This window comes from Telopea speciosissima, chromosome 9 (genome assembly GCF_018873765.1).
Source record: "Telopea speciosissima isolate NSW1024214 ecotype Mountain lineage chromosome 9, Tspe_v1, whole genome shotgun sequence".
Taxonomy (NCBI): domain Eukaryota; kingdom Viridiplantae; phylum Streptophyta; class Magnoliopsida; order Proteales; family Proteaceae; genus Telopea; species Telopea speciosissima.
In genome coordinates, this window is record NC_057924.1 from 8,071,031 (window position 1) to 8,089,704 (window position 18,674).

General features: G+C 39.1%; 1 protein-coding gene across 5 annotated transcripts in view; it reads left to right on the forward strand.

The window, feature by feature from the left end:
* LOC122639828 (cysteine-rich receptor-like protein kinase 10) overlaps positions 1-18,674 on the forward strand; it is a 75,213-nt gene that overhangs the window by 11,772 nt on the left and 44,767 nt on the right. For all 5 annotated transcript variants that reach the window (XM_043832822.1, XM_043832824.1, XM_043832823.1 and 2 more), the window contains 2 exons: positions 4,964-5,796; positions 13,630-13,637. In XM_043832822.1, coding sequence (XP_043688757.1) covers positions 5,044-5,796; positions 13,630-13,637 — 761 coding nt within the window. In that variant the 5' untranslated portion in view covers positions 4,964-5,043. Of the gene's footprint in view, positions 1-4,963; positions 5,797-13,629; positions 13,638-18,674 lie in introns of those variants that run through there.

Consider the following 18,674-nt stretch of genomic DNA (forward strand, 5'->3'; position numbering starts at 1 on the left):
CTTTATTTGTTGTCTTTCCTTGTTTACCTTCAATTTGTAAAATGCTCAAGCCCTTCAGAGTTAAACAGAGAAAATAAGAACGAGAAGAGAACCAGGAAAAGAAGAATAAGAAGCAGAGGAGAAGAAGAAGAAGAATTTACCTGCAGCAGGTGGTTGCCGATGGAGCAAGAGGTGATCGCTAGAGCAGCAACTGGTCACGGAGCAGTAGGTGGCTCCTGGCCAGAGCAGCTGGTGCTCCCAAGGTTTTCGTTTCTTGGTCCAGGTGGGTATGCAATGGTAAAATAGGTTGGGTGGGGTTAGTTTCTTAATAACAAATAGGGAAGGGTAAAAATGTCTTTTCAAATTACAGGAATGGTTAGAAGGAAGGGTAGTTTGGCCAATAAACAAAAATTTTAACATCTAACGATTAATATTAACGGCATGGACTAAAACATGGATTAATTTAGAAAACTATGGGGTGTGTGGAATTTTCAGATGAGCAAGGGGTGCAGGTGGAATTTTTGGACGATTGCATGTGTTTTAAACAACTCTTGTTTGGATATGCAATGCTAGGAGAGCTTGGTGCCTATCTTCCCACGACACTGGTCTTGTATTGTGATAATATTGGTGCGACTTACATGACAGTCAATCCAGTTTTCCATTCTCGGATGAAACACATTGAGATTGATTTTCATTTTGTACGAGATTTGGTTGCTGCCAAACGATTGCATGTCCAGTTTGTTTCCACACATGACCAGCTCGCAAATCTCCTTACCAAGGGTCTTCAACGCACACGTTTTATATGTCTACGTGACAAGCTAGCTGTCTCCGATCCGCTGTGCTTGCGGGGCGTGTTAAAGAGAAGTGACACATATACATTTCATGTATTCCATATATCTATATAGCAGTTACGTGTCACTATCAGATGGCTCTAGAAGCTTCATCTCTTGTATTATATATACAATTGAACATAATAAAGAATGTGTGGAATTGTCACATCCAACACTACAACCATTACACCCATAAAAAATTTTTATTTCAACAATTATGAAAAAAAAAATAGATTTGTGGTGTGTTTATATGGTGTTGAATATGTTAATTGTAATTTAATCCTTTAAAGCATTCCAAAGATTTTGTAAACTTCGTCTTCCTCAATGCCATTACAGAATTCATGAAACTAGATTCAAACCTAAGTCGAACTCATACCGAATACAACTTGGATAACAGATCCGATATCAAACCTAATACTTGTAACTGTATACAAATTGATAATCGAAGAATAACAATTGATATGATTTTGGAAAATTGGATGGGATAGTATTCAATTTGGTTTTAATTTAGAAAAAATCTTAGTTTAACTAAAGTGGGGAACTAAAAAGCTGTAACTTTACATTTTTGTCCTTTTAAAATAATACTTTTTTTCTACCAGGGTAAATCATGTCATTTTCTTTACCAAGAAAAAAAATCATGTCATTTCACATAAATAGTGCATTAAATAACTTTCAACTTTTAAAAAACTTTTTTTTTTTTTTTAAACCTAACAATTTTTTAAAACCTTTTTCTTTATCCAAAAAATTAAAAAAAATTTGGTAATAAAACAATAGATAATTAGAAGAAAGTTACAATTTCTTAGGTAAGATTTGGTATGATTTCTATTTCATTTTGGATTGATTTGATGAAATAGTCAACAATTGGTTTTTGGTTAAAAATTGAAGTTGTTTTGGTTGTATTAATATGAAAATATTTCAAGAATAGAAAAAATACATTTTATTGTTCAAATTGTGAGAGTAGATTTTCTATATTTCTATAGGAAGGGTCGTAGGGATGGCGGTGGGGGTGGGGGTGGCGGCGGGGTAGTGGCGGTGGTGGTGGTTGGGGATGGTGGCGGGGTAATGGTGGTGGCAAGATGGTATGGCCGGGTGGTGGCGTTGGCGGTGGTGGTGGTAGGACCATTAGAAGAAGAAGAAAGATGGTGTTTACTTTTAACATGAAAGTACTACTTTGCCCATCAAATTAACCATGTTCTCATTAAAGAGCAAGAGTGAAATCAAATGAAATAGTTGATGAGCTGTTTTCGATCATTATCACCTCCAATTCTGACACCCTCCAATTCCCTTCCAATCTCTCACATGGGAGTTGAAATGACCACTTACCCACTGCATGGACACACTTCCCAAGGCAATGGGCAAGTGGTCATTTCACTCCCATGTGAGGGATTGGAGGGAATTGGAGGGTGTCAGAATTGGAGGAGATTAAAATTCAAGCTGTTTTAGATTTTCTATTCCACTTGATTTCTATTTCACTAAAATAAGGTATCAAATTCAAACCAAACAATTTTTGAAATAGAAATCACCTTGTGAAATTGACATAGAAATCATACCAAATCAGGTCTTAATTCACCACTTTGATGACAAGAAGTTCTACTCATTAATTTATATCTATTTCATCATGGACAAAATCATTTAGGGCATCTTTGGTATAGTTTTTATTTTTGATTTTTGTCTATTTAACAAAAATCATTTGTGAAAATCATTTTTGGTCAAAACATGAAAATCGTTCGGCAACCACTAAACAGAATAGATTGGAGACAAAGAAATATATTTGGCATACCTATATGCATACTAGTTTTTTGAAGTGGGTGGGTGAAGAGATGCCATCTTTACCCATCTTCTTTCCCAAAGCATAACCGAGTTGTTGGGTATCAATCTCTTTGGATTTTCCTTATTTCATGAACCATAGTCAGTGTCCTGATCCAATATACAAAATAATATACCTTTTGAAGTTAATTGTGGTGTTGACAACGTTCTCCCATTTGCGTAGGAAAGCCCATGAGGAAGGGGAGGATGGGGAAGAGTGTATGGATTGTATTAAAGTAAGAGTTTGGAGAAAAATAAAGATTGTGACACAGGTGATAAGAATGAATAGAGAGAGTTTAGGTCAGTAGAGAGAAACTGAAGAGGAATTGCGTTGTTTGAAGGGCTTTTTGGGGCTATTCTCTGTTTCTGCAAGTACGTTCTTGGTCATGGCGGAAGCAGAAGAAGAAGACATGGGGAAGCAATCGATAAGAACGCAAAAAGCCCTTCAAACAGAAAACAATTAGAGAGCAAATCGAAGCAAATAATTGACAAAACAGAAAAAAAAAATCCCAATAGCATCAAGTTGAAGCAAATAATCGACAAAACAAAAAAACCAAATCAGCAACAAAGAGAACAACGAAAGAAAAAACCAATCGTTCCGAATCCATTCTCTCAAATACAATCGAAGACAAGAAAAGATCATTTCTTTTGCCTACTTTAACAAAACCCATAAAGCAAAAAAGATTTACAGATCGATCCAGTGAAAATAAACCACAAATCAAACTTAAAAAACTATCATTAGCCGTACGGAATAGGAAACAAATCGAAAGAAAAAGATAGATCGATAGATCAAACAATTACTACCTCATAAACCAAGTCCGAGAGAGATCAAAGGAGACTGACTGCTTTTGAGTACCGAACGGCGCAAGAGAGAGAGAGAGAGAGAGAGAGAGGCAGAAGCAGAAAGAGCTTCGATGCTATTGGGGAATAGGGTCGTCGGAAGAAGAAGATGAAGGGGTGGATGGAGTTGCAGGAAAAATAAAAAGAATGGGAGTGACAAAGGGGTCGCAGGAGAAGGAACAAGAATAAGAAGTTAAGAGGAGGAAGAAGGATATTTCTAATTAAACACGGAAATGACGCTCTTACCCATCGATTTTGAGACCTATGATCACGTGCTCAATAAAGTCCCCGCATAAATGGTTAGAAGTGATTTTCAACCAAAAATCAGAAACAGCTTTCCATCTATTTTTAGTTTTTGGTTTTTTTCAATCCTTTTTAAATAGAAACAAGCTCCATAAATGATACTAAACACAACCAAAAACGTTTTTGAAGACAAAAATCAAAAATAAAAACTATAAAGATGCCCTTAATTAAACCAAACCAATGAGCACCTTTAATATAGACCAACCCTAGTGTGGATTTGTAGTATTTCTTTCTTTAAAAAAAAAATTAAGAAAAAAGAATATTGCTTGGTCATGTGGCTCCAGTGCTTAGACATACCCACCCAGCCTCTCCTGAAATAAAAAATTTTATCTGTGTTGATGTTCTTGCATATCCTCTCATTGACTCCTGTATTGGTGCAAGAGTTATACGACCAAGCGAACGATCTCTTCCCCAGATTTTTATTGGAAATTGCTAGCCCATGAAGCCACGGTTAGTATACAACTATGAATTGCAATCAATGATGGGCTTGGGGCCAAACCCCAAACCCGAAATTTGATCGAACTAATCTGTGTCACGGCCTCTCGTCAAAGGGGCAAATTGGCGAGGCATTGGTTATGTTTTTCATTTTTCTTTTTTCCCTAAAATTTGCATCGTCATTCTATTGTGGAACGAATTTGGATCCTCTATTACCGAGCTGCCCGATAGGACTGTGTTGCCCTGACACGGGGCTATGCGCAATGTTCACCTTACCCCTGCCCAAACTTCTTGCCTGAGTGCGGATAAGGTGGTAATTGCACGCAGCCCCATGTCTGGGTAGCACGGTCCTACCGGGCAGCTCGACAGTAGAGAATCTGGATCCTTGTGGAACTGTGCGTATGTTTTTTTTTTTTGGAAACCGACCTAGAAGAAAAAATCCAAAATTTTTTTTTTTTTTTTAAAAATTTAAAGAGAGATTATAAACAGATGAATCAATCATTCTGTAATCATAATTTTTTTTTATTTATTATTATTTTTTTTTTCATGACTCCCTAGGGAAGACAAAAAAGATGGCTGATTTGTTTAGAAAAAAAAGGGTCAACCTTAAAGTATAATACTCGGCTCCCTGACAAAGAAGCACTATTGATAACGTGCATTGCAGTCTGGCAAAATTTCGATCCATGGATACAGGAGTTAAGGAAACCATCCATCCCTTGCGAGGTATCGGCGTTATGCTTATGTGACCCTACCTGAAAGACTCTGTCTAGTCGTCGTCGTCTTCTTCTTCTTCTTGAGCCCTGAGATTAAGAGAGTGCATAGCAGAGGAGGTGGATAATTTGGAGAAACGATGGAACCATATACAGAAACGACTCCAAGAGCCACAGTCGTGTTGCTCTTCTTCTCCTTCGTTCCCCTCTCTTTCTTGGTCAGCTTCAGTTGCTGCGCTGACCCTACGTACCTCTACGACAATTGCCCCAACAAAACTCTTTACACAACCAACAGTAGCTACCAATCCAACCTCAAAAGCCTCCTCTCTTCTCTTTCCTCCGACTCCAACTCCAACAACAGCTATGGTAATGAAGTCACCGGCGAGAGCCCCAATTACATTTACGGCCAATACTACTGCAGAGGCGATGTCACCGGCGATGTCTGCCGTGATTGTGTGAACTACGCCGCTAAAGATATCGTCCAGCACTGTCCCAACGGGAAAGTCGCAGTCATTTGGTACGACGAGTGTACATTGCGTTACTCCGACCAGCTCTTCTTCTTCAGTATCAATGATTCCTTTACCGTGATGATGCTGAATCCACAGAACATCTTTGATCCGACTCGGTTTAATCAGTTATTGGCCAATACGATGAACGAGACCGTAATTGAAGCTGCCTCCGATTCTAATAGATTCGCCACTAAAGAAGCTACTTTTACGCAATTCCAGAATCTGTATTGTTTGGCACAGTGCAGCCCTGATTTATCAAGGAAGGACTGTAACACATGTCTTGCGCTTGCTATTGGTGATCTCCCCATTTGCTGTGCGAGCAAGCAAGGTGGGAGGGTTTTCAATGCGAAATGTGGCATCAGGTTTGAGGTGTACCCTTTCTATCGAGATACAGCTTCAGCAGCGGCTCCTTCGCCTCCGATTAACAGAAATACCACTCCCGGTGAGCTACTTTAGAGTATTATTATATAAGGAGCTTGGATTAGATTAAGACTGTCAATTCACTTCTGATATGTACCCTTTCTATGGACTTACAGCTTCAGCAGCGGCTCCTTCGTCTCCGATTAACAGAAATACCACTCACGGTGAGCTACTTTCGAGTATTATCATATAAGGAGCTTGGAGTAGATTAAGACTGTCAATTCACTTCTGATATCGCTAAACAGGGGAGTGTTACTCTGTTTCCAACTTATTTCATTCTGCCTATACAATCTAATCTAATGGGTCATTCCTCAAACACTCCCTTCAGAAGAGAAGAGTACCCCCCCCCCCCATCTTCATTCCTACTATGGATGGATCCATTTGATCATGTTCAGATTCTTATGGTTTTTGTGTTTAGGATTTTTTATTTTTCATCAAAATAGAAATTACTTCTGAAACTTTGATCAAGCAATTGAAGACTCCGGGAATGAAGCTTCTAATTCCAAACTCGAAATTAATTTCATTAATAAACAAAAAAGTATCTCACGCTGCTAGTTTGGGAAGGAATTTGCAGTGACATACACGGTTAAATTGGGGATTTGCATCTCAGCCCTTTGTTTTTGTTGTCACCACATCACCTGCGATCCATTGCCCATCCTACCTCTGCAATACACCGCCGCTGCCCATCTTGTTGACAGTGTGGGGATCCTTTTTTTCCATTTTTTAGAGTTATGGGTAGTGAAGATCTTAAGATGGTATGGCCTAGTGTCAGCTGTGAATCTGAAATCGGTATTTATCATCATGTGGCACATTTGGGAATGTTAGTTATTTTTTATGATTTTGTTTATGCAGAAAAACAAGGAAGCTCGCCCTCTAGTATTATTGTTGCCATGGTTGTGCCAGTTGCCGCAGCAGGAGTGATTCTTTTCTTGTATTGTTTACTAATCCGGAAGAAAAAGAAGAACCCGTCACATGAGAGGCTGGAGAATGGTAGAATCTTTTTTTTTTTTTTTTTTTTGGTCTTCTAAACTCTTAAAAAACTCTACTTTATTATTGACATGGACGATTCAATCTTGGGGTTGGAGCCGTAGATATACAGATGTAAGATTTGAATGTCATCTTGCATCTTTTTATCTCAAAAGAAACCAATGGTTCCTAATCATCCTCCACATCTTGCTCTTGTTGGGAGGTTTATTTATTCATTCATTCTTTTGAAAGGTCGAACTTTTAATTTATCTTCCCTGTTGGGTTGTGCATAGGTGAGAACGAAATTATAACTCCGGAGTCATTGCAATTTGATTTCAGTACAGTGCTTACAGCCACTGGAAACTTCGCCGAGGTTAATAAGATTGGTGAAGGGGGATTTGGTGGCGTTTACAAGGTAAGAAAGAAGTTTCAAATATATAGTAATCAAACTACAATTCGTGTATATTTCAAATTTCATTGTGCCATAGAATAGAAATTCTAATTAATCCTGAATCAAAATATCTTTCCTATAATCTTTTCTCATGCATTTCAAGGTATTCAAATAAACCATTAGAGGGTGTTTAGGAGTACTACTTTCTATCACAAGTACAGTATCTCCAGAGGAAATCAACACTTATACAGAAGATTCCTCACAGAAGCAATGGTTATTCCTTGATCAACACTTAGAAGGAAAAATTTGCAGTTGAATAGATCTCTCACTCTCTAGGGTTCAAAACCCTAACTCACAAAAGAGGGAGTGGGAGGAGAGAGAAGACGAAGATGCATGGGAGGAGAGAGGTCATCTGTCAAAAACACAAGAGAGAAAATAAAGCTCTCTTTTGCTTTGATCGACCATCCTCTTCCCACCTCCACTTGCTTATTTATATAAAGGGAAAAAGAACTCTGTTAGGGAGAGTGGCCTACGTCAGCATTCCCATGAGTCTATCTTTCTCCTTCCCATATGATCAAACACTTCTAACCCGTTGTTTTGAAGAGGAGTGGCATAGACACATGGGAGTGCTGGCGTAGGCCACACTCACAGACAAAAAACTACTTCCCTTATATAAAACATGTAACCCTTTCTTTTGTTTGGGGTTGCTTGTAAGGGCTGTGAGCTTTCTTGGTTTTCTTTCTGGAGAGTTGAGGGTTTAATATCTTTTGGGCTAGGCTAAGGCGGATATATCCCCCTTGTATTCTTTCCTATTCTTTGATTGATCTTTAATAAAATCGTAGGGGCTGGCTCGGGTCCCAAATAATATTTGGGTTTTAAAAAAAATTTGAATACTAAGCGGTAGGATCCTATTGAATGATCCTACCAAGGTAGCGTTATGTGAGTCAAACTCAACTATTAAACAAAACAATTTACTTATAAGTCTAACTCACATGGTACAAGGTTTCGAAGAAATTTTGTGAAACCAACCAACATATTTTGGTTTCGCAGGCTATGAAAATGAAACTTCCTACAATATTGAAAGATTGCAATGTCTCGAGCAAATTTTGGTCTTTTGTTTCGTTTCACCGATATTTTAGTCAAAATTATTCAAAGCTATTTAGTATAAATTTCATACTTCGAGCAAAATGGATTGAAATTTTGACCCATTTTGCTCATTATGACTAGTTGCAGCAATGAAGATTGAAAACCCCAATTTTTGTGTTTTCTCGGCTAAATCACTTTTGTACAGGGTTGAAATAAGTACTTGGGCAATAGAGGTACGCATTGAATGCCATGATTTGCTGCATTGTTGGAAGATTTGTGCAAAATTCAAAATTGGAAGTATATCATTTTTTTTTTCTGAAATTTATTTTTATAAAAAGTCAGGATATCAAATTTTTTTTCATGTTGATCTAGGATTTCACAGAGCCGAATTCATTTTTTGTTTTTAAAATATTTTAAAGTTTTCTAAAAAAAAAATTTGATTTTCTTGCAACAAAATTATGAAAAAACAGAGTTAATACTTAGTCAAAGGTCAATTTTATATGTATGGACACCGCAGTTCGACCTATGACCTTACGGTGTTGGGTTTTTTTTCCTGTGCAAAAATTATATTTTTTTTATTTTAAGATTTTTAAGATTTAAAGAAAATTCAGAAAATAGGAAAAATAGTCTATTTTGATTTAAAAAATCTTTAAAATTGATGAAAGTATTGTTGTATTTACAGCTGAAAATGATGATTCATGTCTCGTTTCATTATTATTTTTTATAAATTATGGAGTGACTTGATTCGACAATAACCACAACATTATAGTAATTTTGATATGAACCGGAACCCATTACTAGGAATGTAGGATTTTAAGATGGGAATAGGGGTGATTTGTTGCTTGTATTGTTGATTCCGCTAGATTTTTTTTTTTTTTTGGTAATTGACTCTTTATAACAAACCATGTATGATGCATGATTTATGATATGATTTATAATTTGATGTCTATTCATTTTTAATGCATATTTAAATTGTTTTACTTGAATTATATGTCAAACTACTACTTTTTGTGTGATTCATTAAAATATAAGGGTTTATGTTTAAAGGACCTTAAATAGGATGTCCTAGAAGTTTTTGGCTATTTAGTCTTTGAAACCAACCATCGAAACTTGTAGGAAAAAGTGTATAGATGTCGACCAAAATTTCAGCCAGGCTCTGGCTGAAACCTAGAACCTTTCTAATTCAATCTTAGTAAATAAAACTATTTACTCTAAGTTCATCTTAAGTCGGATATAACTAATAAACCCCCCCAAAGTTATAGTTTTGTTGCATTTTAATCTCTCCATTTAACAATATCGTGTCAGACATTAGGGTATGGAATTAATTACCGTTACCACCCTAGTTGGACATAAAAAACTTTCAAAAGCTTAATTTAATATGTGGGGGAAGTTTTCATACACGGCCATGTAAGCATACACGGTCATGTCCCCTCTCACAAAGAGTTGGAAAAGTCATAAACCCCCACAATTAATGCCTTGAAACTCCCACCCTCTCACATACATGGCTTACACAGCCGTGTATGAAAACTTTTCCCTTTATATATAATATTAATAAATAATAATATTTGGAATCATTTTACAAACTATTTACAAAACATGCCATCGAGCTCTGAATGTCTGTTCAATCACAATCAAATATTTCTCAATATATTCACCTTATACGGGAAATGGATTCATTATAGTTCATCTCTTCAACCACAAACAAGAAATTATGAATCTAGCATATATAGCTATGGAAGCATCAACCATTGGTACATCTATAACACATAATATTTGTCTACAATAGTAAGGACCTCTCAGGTCTTGGGACTACAATGTACTATTATAAAGAATCTTGTTTATCAAACATGTGACAACAATCCATGCAAAATTATCAAGTGATCCTGTTTGATACACACTTCATATGAATATTTATATTTATATTTTGGAATCACATTCCTAAAATATAAAATGTGACAACCATATGAACCGAATAATTTAAGGTCTAACTTTAGGACAACTAATCACCGCAATAATTCAATGCAAACTAACATTAAACAATTTAAATTGGGTTTGGTGGAACATAAATCCAACAATTTCCCACTTTTACATCAAAGCCAATGTCTCAAATGCTTTATGATCATACGTTTTTGTGTCAAATCCTTTGTAAAGGGACCGGAGAAGTTATTTTCACAATCAACCTTTGCTATGGCAACATCACCACGTTGTATTATCTCTTGGACAATAATATATTTTTTGTTCCATGTGTTTGTTCTTCTGAGGTATTAGAAGTTCCTTAGCTTATGCAATTGCACCATGTTATCATACTATAACAAAATGGGGTGCTTGACGAGCTCAGGTACAACCTCTAGTTCAGCTAATTAATTTCTTTAACCAAACCCTTTCTTTAGTTGCTTCTCTAGATGTCAAATATCAGCTTCTGTTGTGGAATTTGTCGTTGATTTTTGCTTGACAATTTTCTATGTCAAGTGAAAACCATCCAAAAGTCAATTTGCTGTCATTTTTATTAGTATGAAATCTGTATAATTGACAACTGACAAACAATTTACATGATAAACTAGGAAGTAATCCTTGTTTCTTAATTACTTGAGGATCCGCCTGACAATTGTCTGATTTTCTTATTCTAAGTATGACTGGAAACCACTTATCATTTCAACTGCATTACAAATATGTTGTCTTGCGCACAACATTGCATACATCAGTTTTCCTACTGCCGAAGCAAAAGAGTTCTCTTCATAGACTCAATTTCCGCAGGAGTTTGAGGACACTATGACTTTGAATGACTTATACCATGTCTGAAAAGAACATTTCCTTCGACATTGTTCATCAAATATTCATTTTCTTGCATATTATACTTGGCCAAAACTTTGTTGATATAGTTATATTCATAAAGTCCCAACATCCTACTTGCGATCTCTCATGAGTTTAAAATGCCAAGAATGTAACTAACAGACAATAGCATGTCTACGCCATTCCTAAATGATTAAGAAATACACTGCACTCCCACTCAACTTCTTCTAATCACATGGTTCATCCATGTTTTATTAAAAGCCAAACGTTTTAACTACATAAGTTTGCTAATCAGTTGTATTTTGTAATCAGGGTAAACTTCCTGACGGGCATGAAATTGCTGTCAAGAGGCTCTCAAAAATCTCAGGGCAAGGTGCAAAAGAGTTCAAGAATGAGGTTGTGTTAATGGCAAAGCTTCAACACCGCAATCTGGTTAGGCTATTAGGATTTTGCTTGGAGGGAGAAGAAAAGATCTTGATCTATGAGTTCGTACTCAACAAAAGCCTCGATTACTTTCTGTTTGGTTCGCCCCACACACCTCTCGCTTTCTCTTTAGGCGTTGTTTTTTCTCATATTATTTCCATGAATTATACATTCCAATTTTATGTAAATGTGGAAGTAAAACTGAAACTCATGACACTATATCCTCTTTTGTCCAGCCACCAACCTTTCATGATGAACAATTTGTTAATTTCACCATATCCTAAATTCTGATTCTACCATTTATTTGGATGACCACAGATCCTAAGAAATGCATGCAGTTAGATTGGCAGAGACGTTACAAGATCATTGAAGGAATTGCTCGAGGACTACTTTATCTTCACGAAGATTCCCGCCTTCGAATTATTCATAGGGATCTTAAAGCAAGCAATATCTTGTTAGATGGGGAAATGAATCCCAAGATCTCAGACTTTGGGATGGCAAGAATCTTTGGTGTGGGTCAAACTGAAGCAAATACAAACAGAATAGTTGGGACTTAGTAAGTTTTAGAGTCTCATTCCTTCCCATAGTTATGAACAGAGAATGCATTTTGATGCATTCACAACCCCCCCCCCCCCCCAAACTAAAAAAAAAAAAAGAATTTTGGTTGGGCCTTGAATCTATATATAGCATCTAGTGAAAATTAACTGTGGAGAAATGTGATCAAGTAGAATCTCTATAGTTACCCTTAGTTGCTTAAATTATCATACAATAATTGCTTGCAGTGGTTACATGTCTCCGGAGTATGCAATGCATGGGCAGTTCTCAGTAAAATCAGACGTTTTCAGCTTCGGTGTGTCAGTTTTGGAGATTGTAAGTGGAAAGAAGAATACTAGTTTCTATCACCCAGAACATGTCGAGGACCTTAGAAGCTATGTAAGTATGGTTGTCTGCACTTCTTTTTGAGGAATATCTAAGGAATCTAATGACTTATATGTATCTTGCAGGCATGGAAGCATTGGAATGCAGGAACAGCCTTGGAGTTGATTGATCCAATCCTGAGAGAAAATTGTTCAAGAAGTGAAGTGATGAGATGCATTCATATTGGGTTATTGTGTGTTCAAGAAAATGTAGCTGACAGACCCACTATGGCGAATATAGTCCTTATGTTGAGCAGCTACTTAATTACTCCTCCGTCACCCTCACAACCAGCATTTTTTATGCGAAGTAGAATGGAAGCAGGCATGCTTATAGAAGGGGAAAAAATGCAGGAAGCCGAATCAAGTCAATCTGTAAATGAAGTGTCAATCACTAAGTTAGAGCCCCGATAGTATGTGTGGATCAAGGGTAATGTAAAATATTAATAAGTGTATGCTAATCATCAAGTGAGGTTTGGTTTGTGCAACATTTAATTTGTAGCAAGTGAAGGGATTTCATTTATTCCTCAGAGCAAAGAAAGAGTAGTGTTGAGGAGTCGAAAAGGAAAGGACTAATTCACAAAAAGGGTAAATGGTGAAAGAGAAATAATAGGGTTGTTATGCATGCGTCCGTCCTATCTTTATTGGTCAAGAATTTTTGGTCTCTTAAACAATGTGATTGAGATGATTGTGTCATCCATTATTTCTAATGGTTCTTGATTTTATTTGGGATGAGTTGCGATATATCTCTAAAAACCATCCTGGCACTGGTGACTATTATTGGCGCACATCCAGCACGCCCAGCTCATCTCACCAACCCCACCAAGAAAATCTTCCCTTGTATATCCTCCACGGATTCTCTCCCACTAATCCTCCCTCTAATTTATTCTTTCCTTCATATCTCCCTTCCCCATTATAGGAAGATTGTTTTTGAGATTTTATCTTGGAGAGATTTTCTCCATTTGTATTCTCTATATATATTTTACACAATAGCTAAGGAAATAAGGAAATAACTCAAGTGATATAATTCACACATCAACGGATTCTTCTAGTTTATGCTTTTCTATCATGGTATCAGTCTAGTCGATCCTTCAGTTTTTTTCCATGGCTGTGGAACCCCAAGCTGCTGCTACTGCTTCTAGCAATGTCATTCCCACAGCTGATCCTTCTTCCCCATATTTTCTACACTCATCCGATCACCCTGGCAGTCCCTTGGTGACCCAACTCCTAACCGGCGATAACTACCCCACCTGGAGCCGTGCTGTAACCATGGCTCTTCAGGCCAAGAATAAGATAGGCTTCATCTCTGGCACTATTTCAAAACCTGCTACAGAACCAACCCTCTCTGCCTGGCTTCGATGCAATAGTATGGTGACATCGTGGCTCATTCATTCCACCTCTCCAACCATCGCAAATGGACTGCTATGGAACACCAATGCCGCTGATATTTGGAAGGAACTCCTTGATCGTTTCTCTCAAGGAAACGCCCCACACATCTTCGAGATTCGTCGGGCCATTGCTACTCTTGGCCAAGACACTGGTTCCATCTCTCAATTCTACACCAATTTGAAGGCTTTGCACGACGAGTTATCTTCTTATCGTGCCTTGCCGGTTTGCACCTGCAATCCTCTTGCACCACTCGCCACCCTCATGGCCGAAGATCATTTGATGGACTTCCTACAGGGGTTAAACGAATCTTATGCTGGTGTCCGCAGCCAACTGTTGTTAATGGATCCCCTTCCATCCATTAACAAGGCTTACTCTCTTCTACTTCAAGAGGAACGCCAACGCAGCTTAGCCGATTCTCGACTCTCTCATCCCGTAGCACCCTGCTTCCATTTGGTAATTCTCATGGCTTGGCAAATTTTGCAGGTAATCCCTCTTGTTTCACCGCTAATTCGCAACCTTGTTGGATTATCGACAGTGGTGCTACCAATCATATGGTGTCTAATTTGTCATTTTTCTCTTCCTATACTACAGCCCGCCCTAATTTTTGTATTGGACTACCAAATGGTGCCAACACTCCTGTTGCCCATGTTGGCAGCGTGCAACTTTTTCCTCATCTCACTTTGCACAATGTTTTACATGTTCCACATTTTCACTGCAATTTATTATCTATCAGCCAACTCACCACTGATTCCAATATTCATGTCATATTTTCTGATTCCTCTTGTGCTTTTCAGTACCAACAATCGATGAAGACTTTTACGACGGGTAGGAAACATGGTGGTCTCTACCTCTTGAATTCCCCACCCGCCTTCACTGCTACGACTATTTCAGACTCTCACTTTGACCTTTGGCATTGGCGCCTTGGTCACCCGGCGACATCTTTATTGCCCACTTTGCAATCTTTAGATAATAATGTTATTTTTTCCAAGAAGTGCACTTGCACCGTTTGCCCCTTGGCCAAACAAACTCGTCTACCTTTTCCTTCTAGCACTATTAAAACTGCATGTTGTTTTGAATTGATTCATGTTGATGTTTGGGGACCTTTTGGTATTTCTTCTCATACCGGTGCACGTTATTTTTTAACAGTGGTTGATGACTTCTCACGGACTACATGGGTTTATTTGATGAATCATAAATTTGATGCCTCTACCCTTATTCGTTATTTTATGGCAATGGTACAAACACAATTTAATGTTTCCGTTCGTCGGATTCGCTCTGACAATGCCCGACATTTTTTTAACAAACAGAATTCAGAATTTTTCCGCTTACTGAGGGTCATACACCAATCCAGTTGTGTTCACACTCCACAGCAAAATGGTGTTGTGGAGCGTAAACACCGCCATTTACTCACCATTGCCCGGGCCTTACGTTTTCAGGCTAACCTTCAGTTATCCTTTTGGGGGGAATGCATCCTCACCGCTGCTTTTCTCATCAATCGCTTACCCACTACTGTGCTCAACCATCAAACCCCCTATGAGGTTCTTTTTCAAAAAAAAACCCCTTTATCTTACCTACGCGTGTTTGGCTGCCTCTGTTTTGGTAGAAATCCCACTGTTAAACATAAATTTGATCAACGTGCTTCCCCGGGAATTTTTGTTGGATACCCCTATGGTCAAAAGGGCTATAGAATCTTTGATCTCACCACTCACCACATTTATGTTTCACATGATGTCCTCTTTCATGAATCAATTTTTCCTTATAACATGCTTCACCCCACCTCCCCATCCCCTGTTTTACCACTTCCCCCCCCCCCCCTCGCTCATGACGATGATTGGTCGCCAAATCTCACCACCCCCTCTCCACTCCCACCAACCGAACCCAAGATACCTGATTCCCCACAGCCCCCACCAAGCCCTGAACCCAACACCACCCCCATAACCCCACCCCCACATTCTCCCGATCCACCAAAACGAATCCTCCCACCCCGCACCCGTGCCCCACCCTCCCGCCTTAAAGATTTTTATGTTTCCACTGCCCGTGCACGCTCTTCATCTTCTGTTGGTTCAGGTACTCCTCACCCTCTCTCTGAGTTCTTATCATATGATCGTTTTAGTCCTAATCATTTTTCTTTTCTTAGCTCTCTCTCTGTTACTAGTGAGCCTGCAAATTTTACCACAGCTATGAAGTCACAGGAATGGCGTGATGCTATGCACGCTGAGATTGTGGCCCTTGAGAAAAACGCCACCTGGACCATGGTTCCTTTACCCCATGGCAAGCAAGCCATTGGCTCCAAATGGGTCTATAAAATCAAGAGGCACTCTGACGGTTCTATTGAGCGCTATAAGGCGCGGCTTGTGGCAAAAGGGTATACTCAGATTGAGGGAATTGATTATCATGACACTTTTGCCCCCGTAGCAAAGTTGGTCACTGTTCGCGCTCTACTTGCCATTGCTGCTGCTCGTAATTGGCCTTTGCATCAATTAGATGTAAACAATGCCTTTTTACACGGAGACCTTCATGAGGAGGTTTACATGACTCCCCCCCCCCTGGGTTTTGGACGAAAGGGGGAGAACCTCATGTGTCGCTTGCAAAAATCCTTGTACGGTCTCAAACAGGCCTCTCGCAATTGGTTCTCGAAGTTCTCGTAGGCCCTATTGCACTCTGGCTTCACACAATCTCAGGCTGATCACTCCCTTTTTTTTCTTCATCAGCACGGCACTTCTGTTTTTGTTCTTGTGTATGTCGATTACATCGTCATCACTGGCTCGGACATTTCTGCCATCAACACTGTGAAGACACTCATTTGTAAGCAATTCCAAACCAAGGACCTCGGGGCACTCAAATATTTCCTCGGCCTTGAGATTGCACGCTCCAGATCCGGCCTCTATGTCTCTCAATGCAAGTATGCTTTAGACATTCTTGCAAACTCGGGCCTTACTGGTGCTTGCCCTGTCGATTTCCCTATGGAACAGAATCTAAAATTGTCCGACTCCGAGGGGGATGTTCTCTCTGATCCCTCCGTTTATCGACGGCTGATCGGCCAGCTGATCTACCTGACAGTCACCAGACCTGACATTGTGCACACGGTCAACATTTTAAGTCAATTTATGCATCAACCTCAACAACCTCACCTTGATGCCAGCATTCGGTTACTTCGCTACATCAAGGCTACACCAGGGCAAGGCATTTTTTTCCCACGCCAATCGGATCTCTCTTTACGAGCCTATTGTGACTCAGATTGGGTGGGCTGTCCAATGACCCGCCGGTCCACCACTGGATATTGTGTCTTCATTGGCTCTAGTCCCATCTCCTGGAAGACCAAGAAACAAACCACGGTTTCCAGATCCTCGGCTGAAGCCGAATATCGAGCCATGGCTGTGGCCACCTGTGAGCTTACATGGCTCTCGTACTTGTTACGTGATTTGGGCATCTCCATCAGTGCACCCATCCCTCTCTATTGCGATAATATAGTGGCCCTCCACATCGCCAATCCGGTCTTTCACGAGTGCACTAAACACATCGAGATAGACTGCCACGTGGTTCGTGAAGAGATCAAGCAAGGATTTCTTCATACAGCCAAGGTTTCCAGCCAAGATCAATTAGCCGATTTGTTTACAAAGTCTCTTGGCCGTGAGCAATTTCAGTATCTACGGTCCAAGTTGGGCATCTCCAATCTCCATGATCCAACTTGAGGGGGAGTATTGGCGCACATCCAGCACGCCCAGCTCTTCTCACCAACCCCACCAAGAAAATCTTCCCTTGTATATCCTCCACGGATTCTCTCCCACTAATTTATTCTTTCCTTCATATCTCCCTTCCCCATTATAGGAAGATTGTTTTTGAGATTTTATCTTGGAGAGATTTTCTCCATTTGTATTCTCTATATATATTTTACACAATAGTTAAGGAAATAACTCAAGTGATATAATTCACACATCAACGGATTCTTCTAGTTTATGCTTTTCTATCAACTATTGTTTGGAACCCCTCCTCCAATAAGATGTTCTATTTCGCATCTACATGGAAATTTATTCAGGTTAAATGAAGCATTGTGCCTTGGTTTGGTTTAGTTTGGTTTGGTTTATTCACCACATTCCAAGACATAGTTTTGTCACTTGGCGTGCTTTGACTTGTACGCTTTCTACTTAGGAATTCCTTTCATGTAGCAACATCTCCATCCCCAACTGCTACCTCTCCTGGAATGCTATTGAAAGTTTTTATCATTTATTTTTTAGTTGTCCCTTTTCCAAAGCCATATGGACTAGGGTTACTCTGAAGTGCTTCCCCGCTCATCACCCTCTTCCTTTTTTTTGACCGAGAGTGGCGTTGGATATGTCAGGAGTTCAACAGAAAGTCAATTTGAAATTAGGCTAGTAAGTTGATTTTCTGTGTCAATCTATCACATTTGGTGGAAAAGAAATAAACGCAGATGAATCTCCACCTCCCGATCTCATAATCAAATTTAGAATGCCAATACAATTGATGTCAATTATAAGATTAATCATCTTCATGCCTCGGACTCTATCTGCCCCCACAAACCAGCATATTGTTTCTTCTTGGGATTTCTAGAATATTAGGTTCTAGAGCACATGGGAAGGAACATAAAGAGGGAGGGAGAGAGAGGGTGGGAACGGGAGTTGAAACCTTATGAAGCTCTATGTGGTCCAATTAATTAATAATCTGCTGCGTCTTTATCCTTTTGTTGTAGTGCCATCTCCACTCGGTTGGAATATCCCTTGAGGTCGCCTGAGGGCAAATGGCCAAATAAAAAGGATAAAACTCAGTATTAGTCAGTCACGTGTCTTGACTCTTGACTTTTGATGGGGCGAAAGGTCTCAACAAATGAACACTTGACCCATGTCTCACGCCTAGAACCAATATAA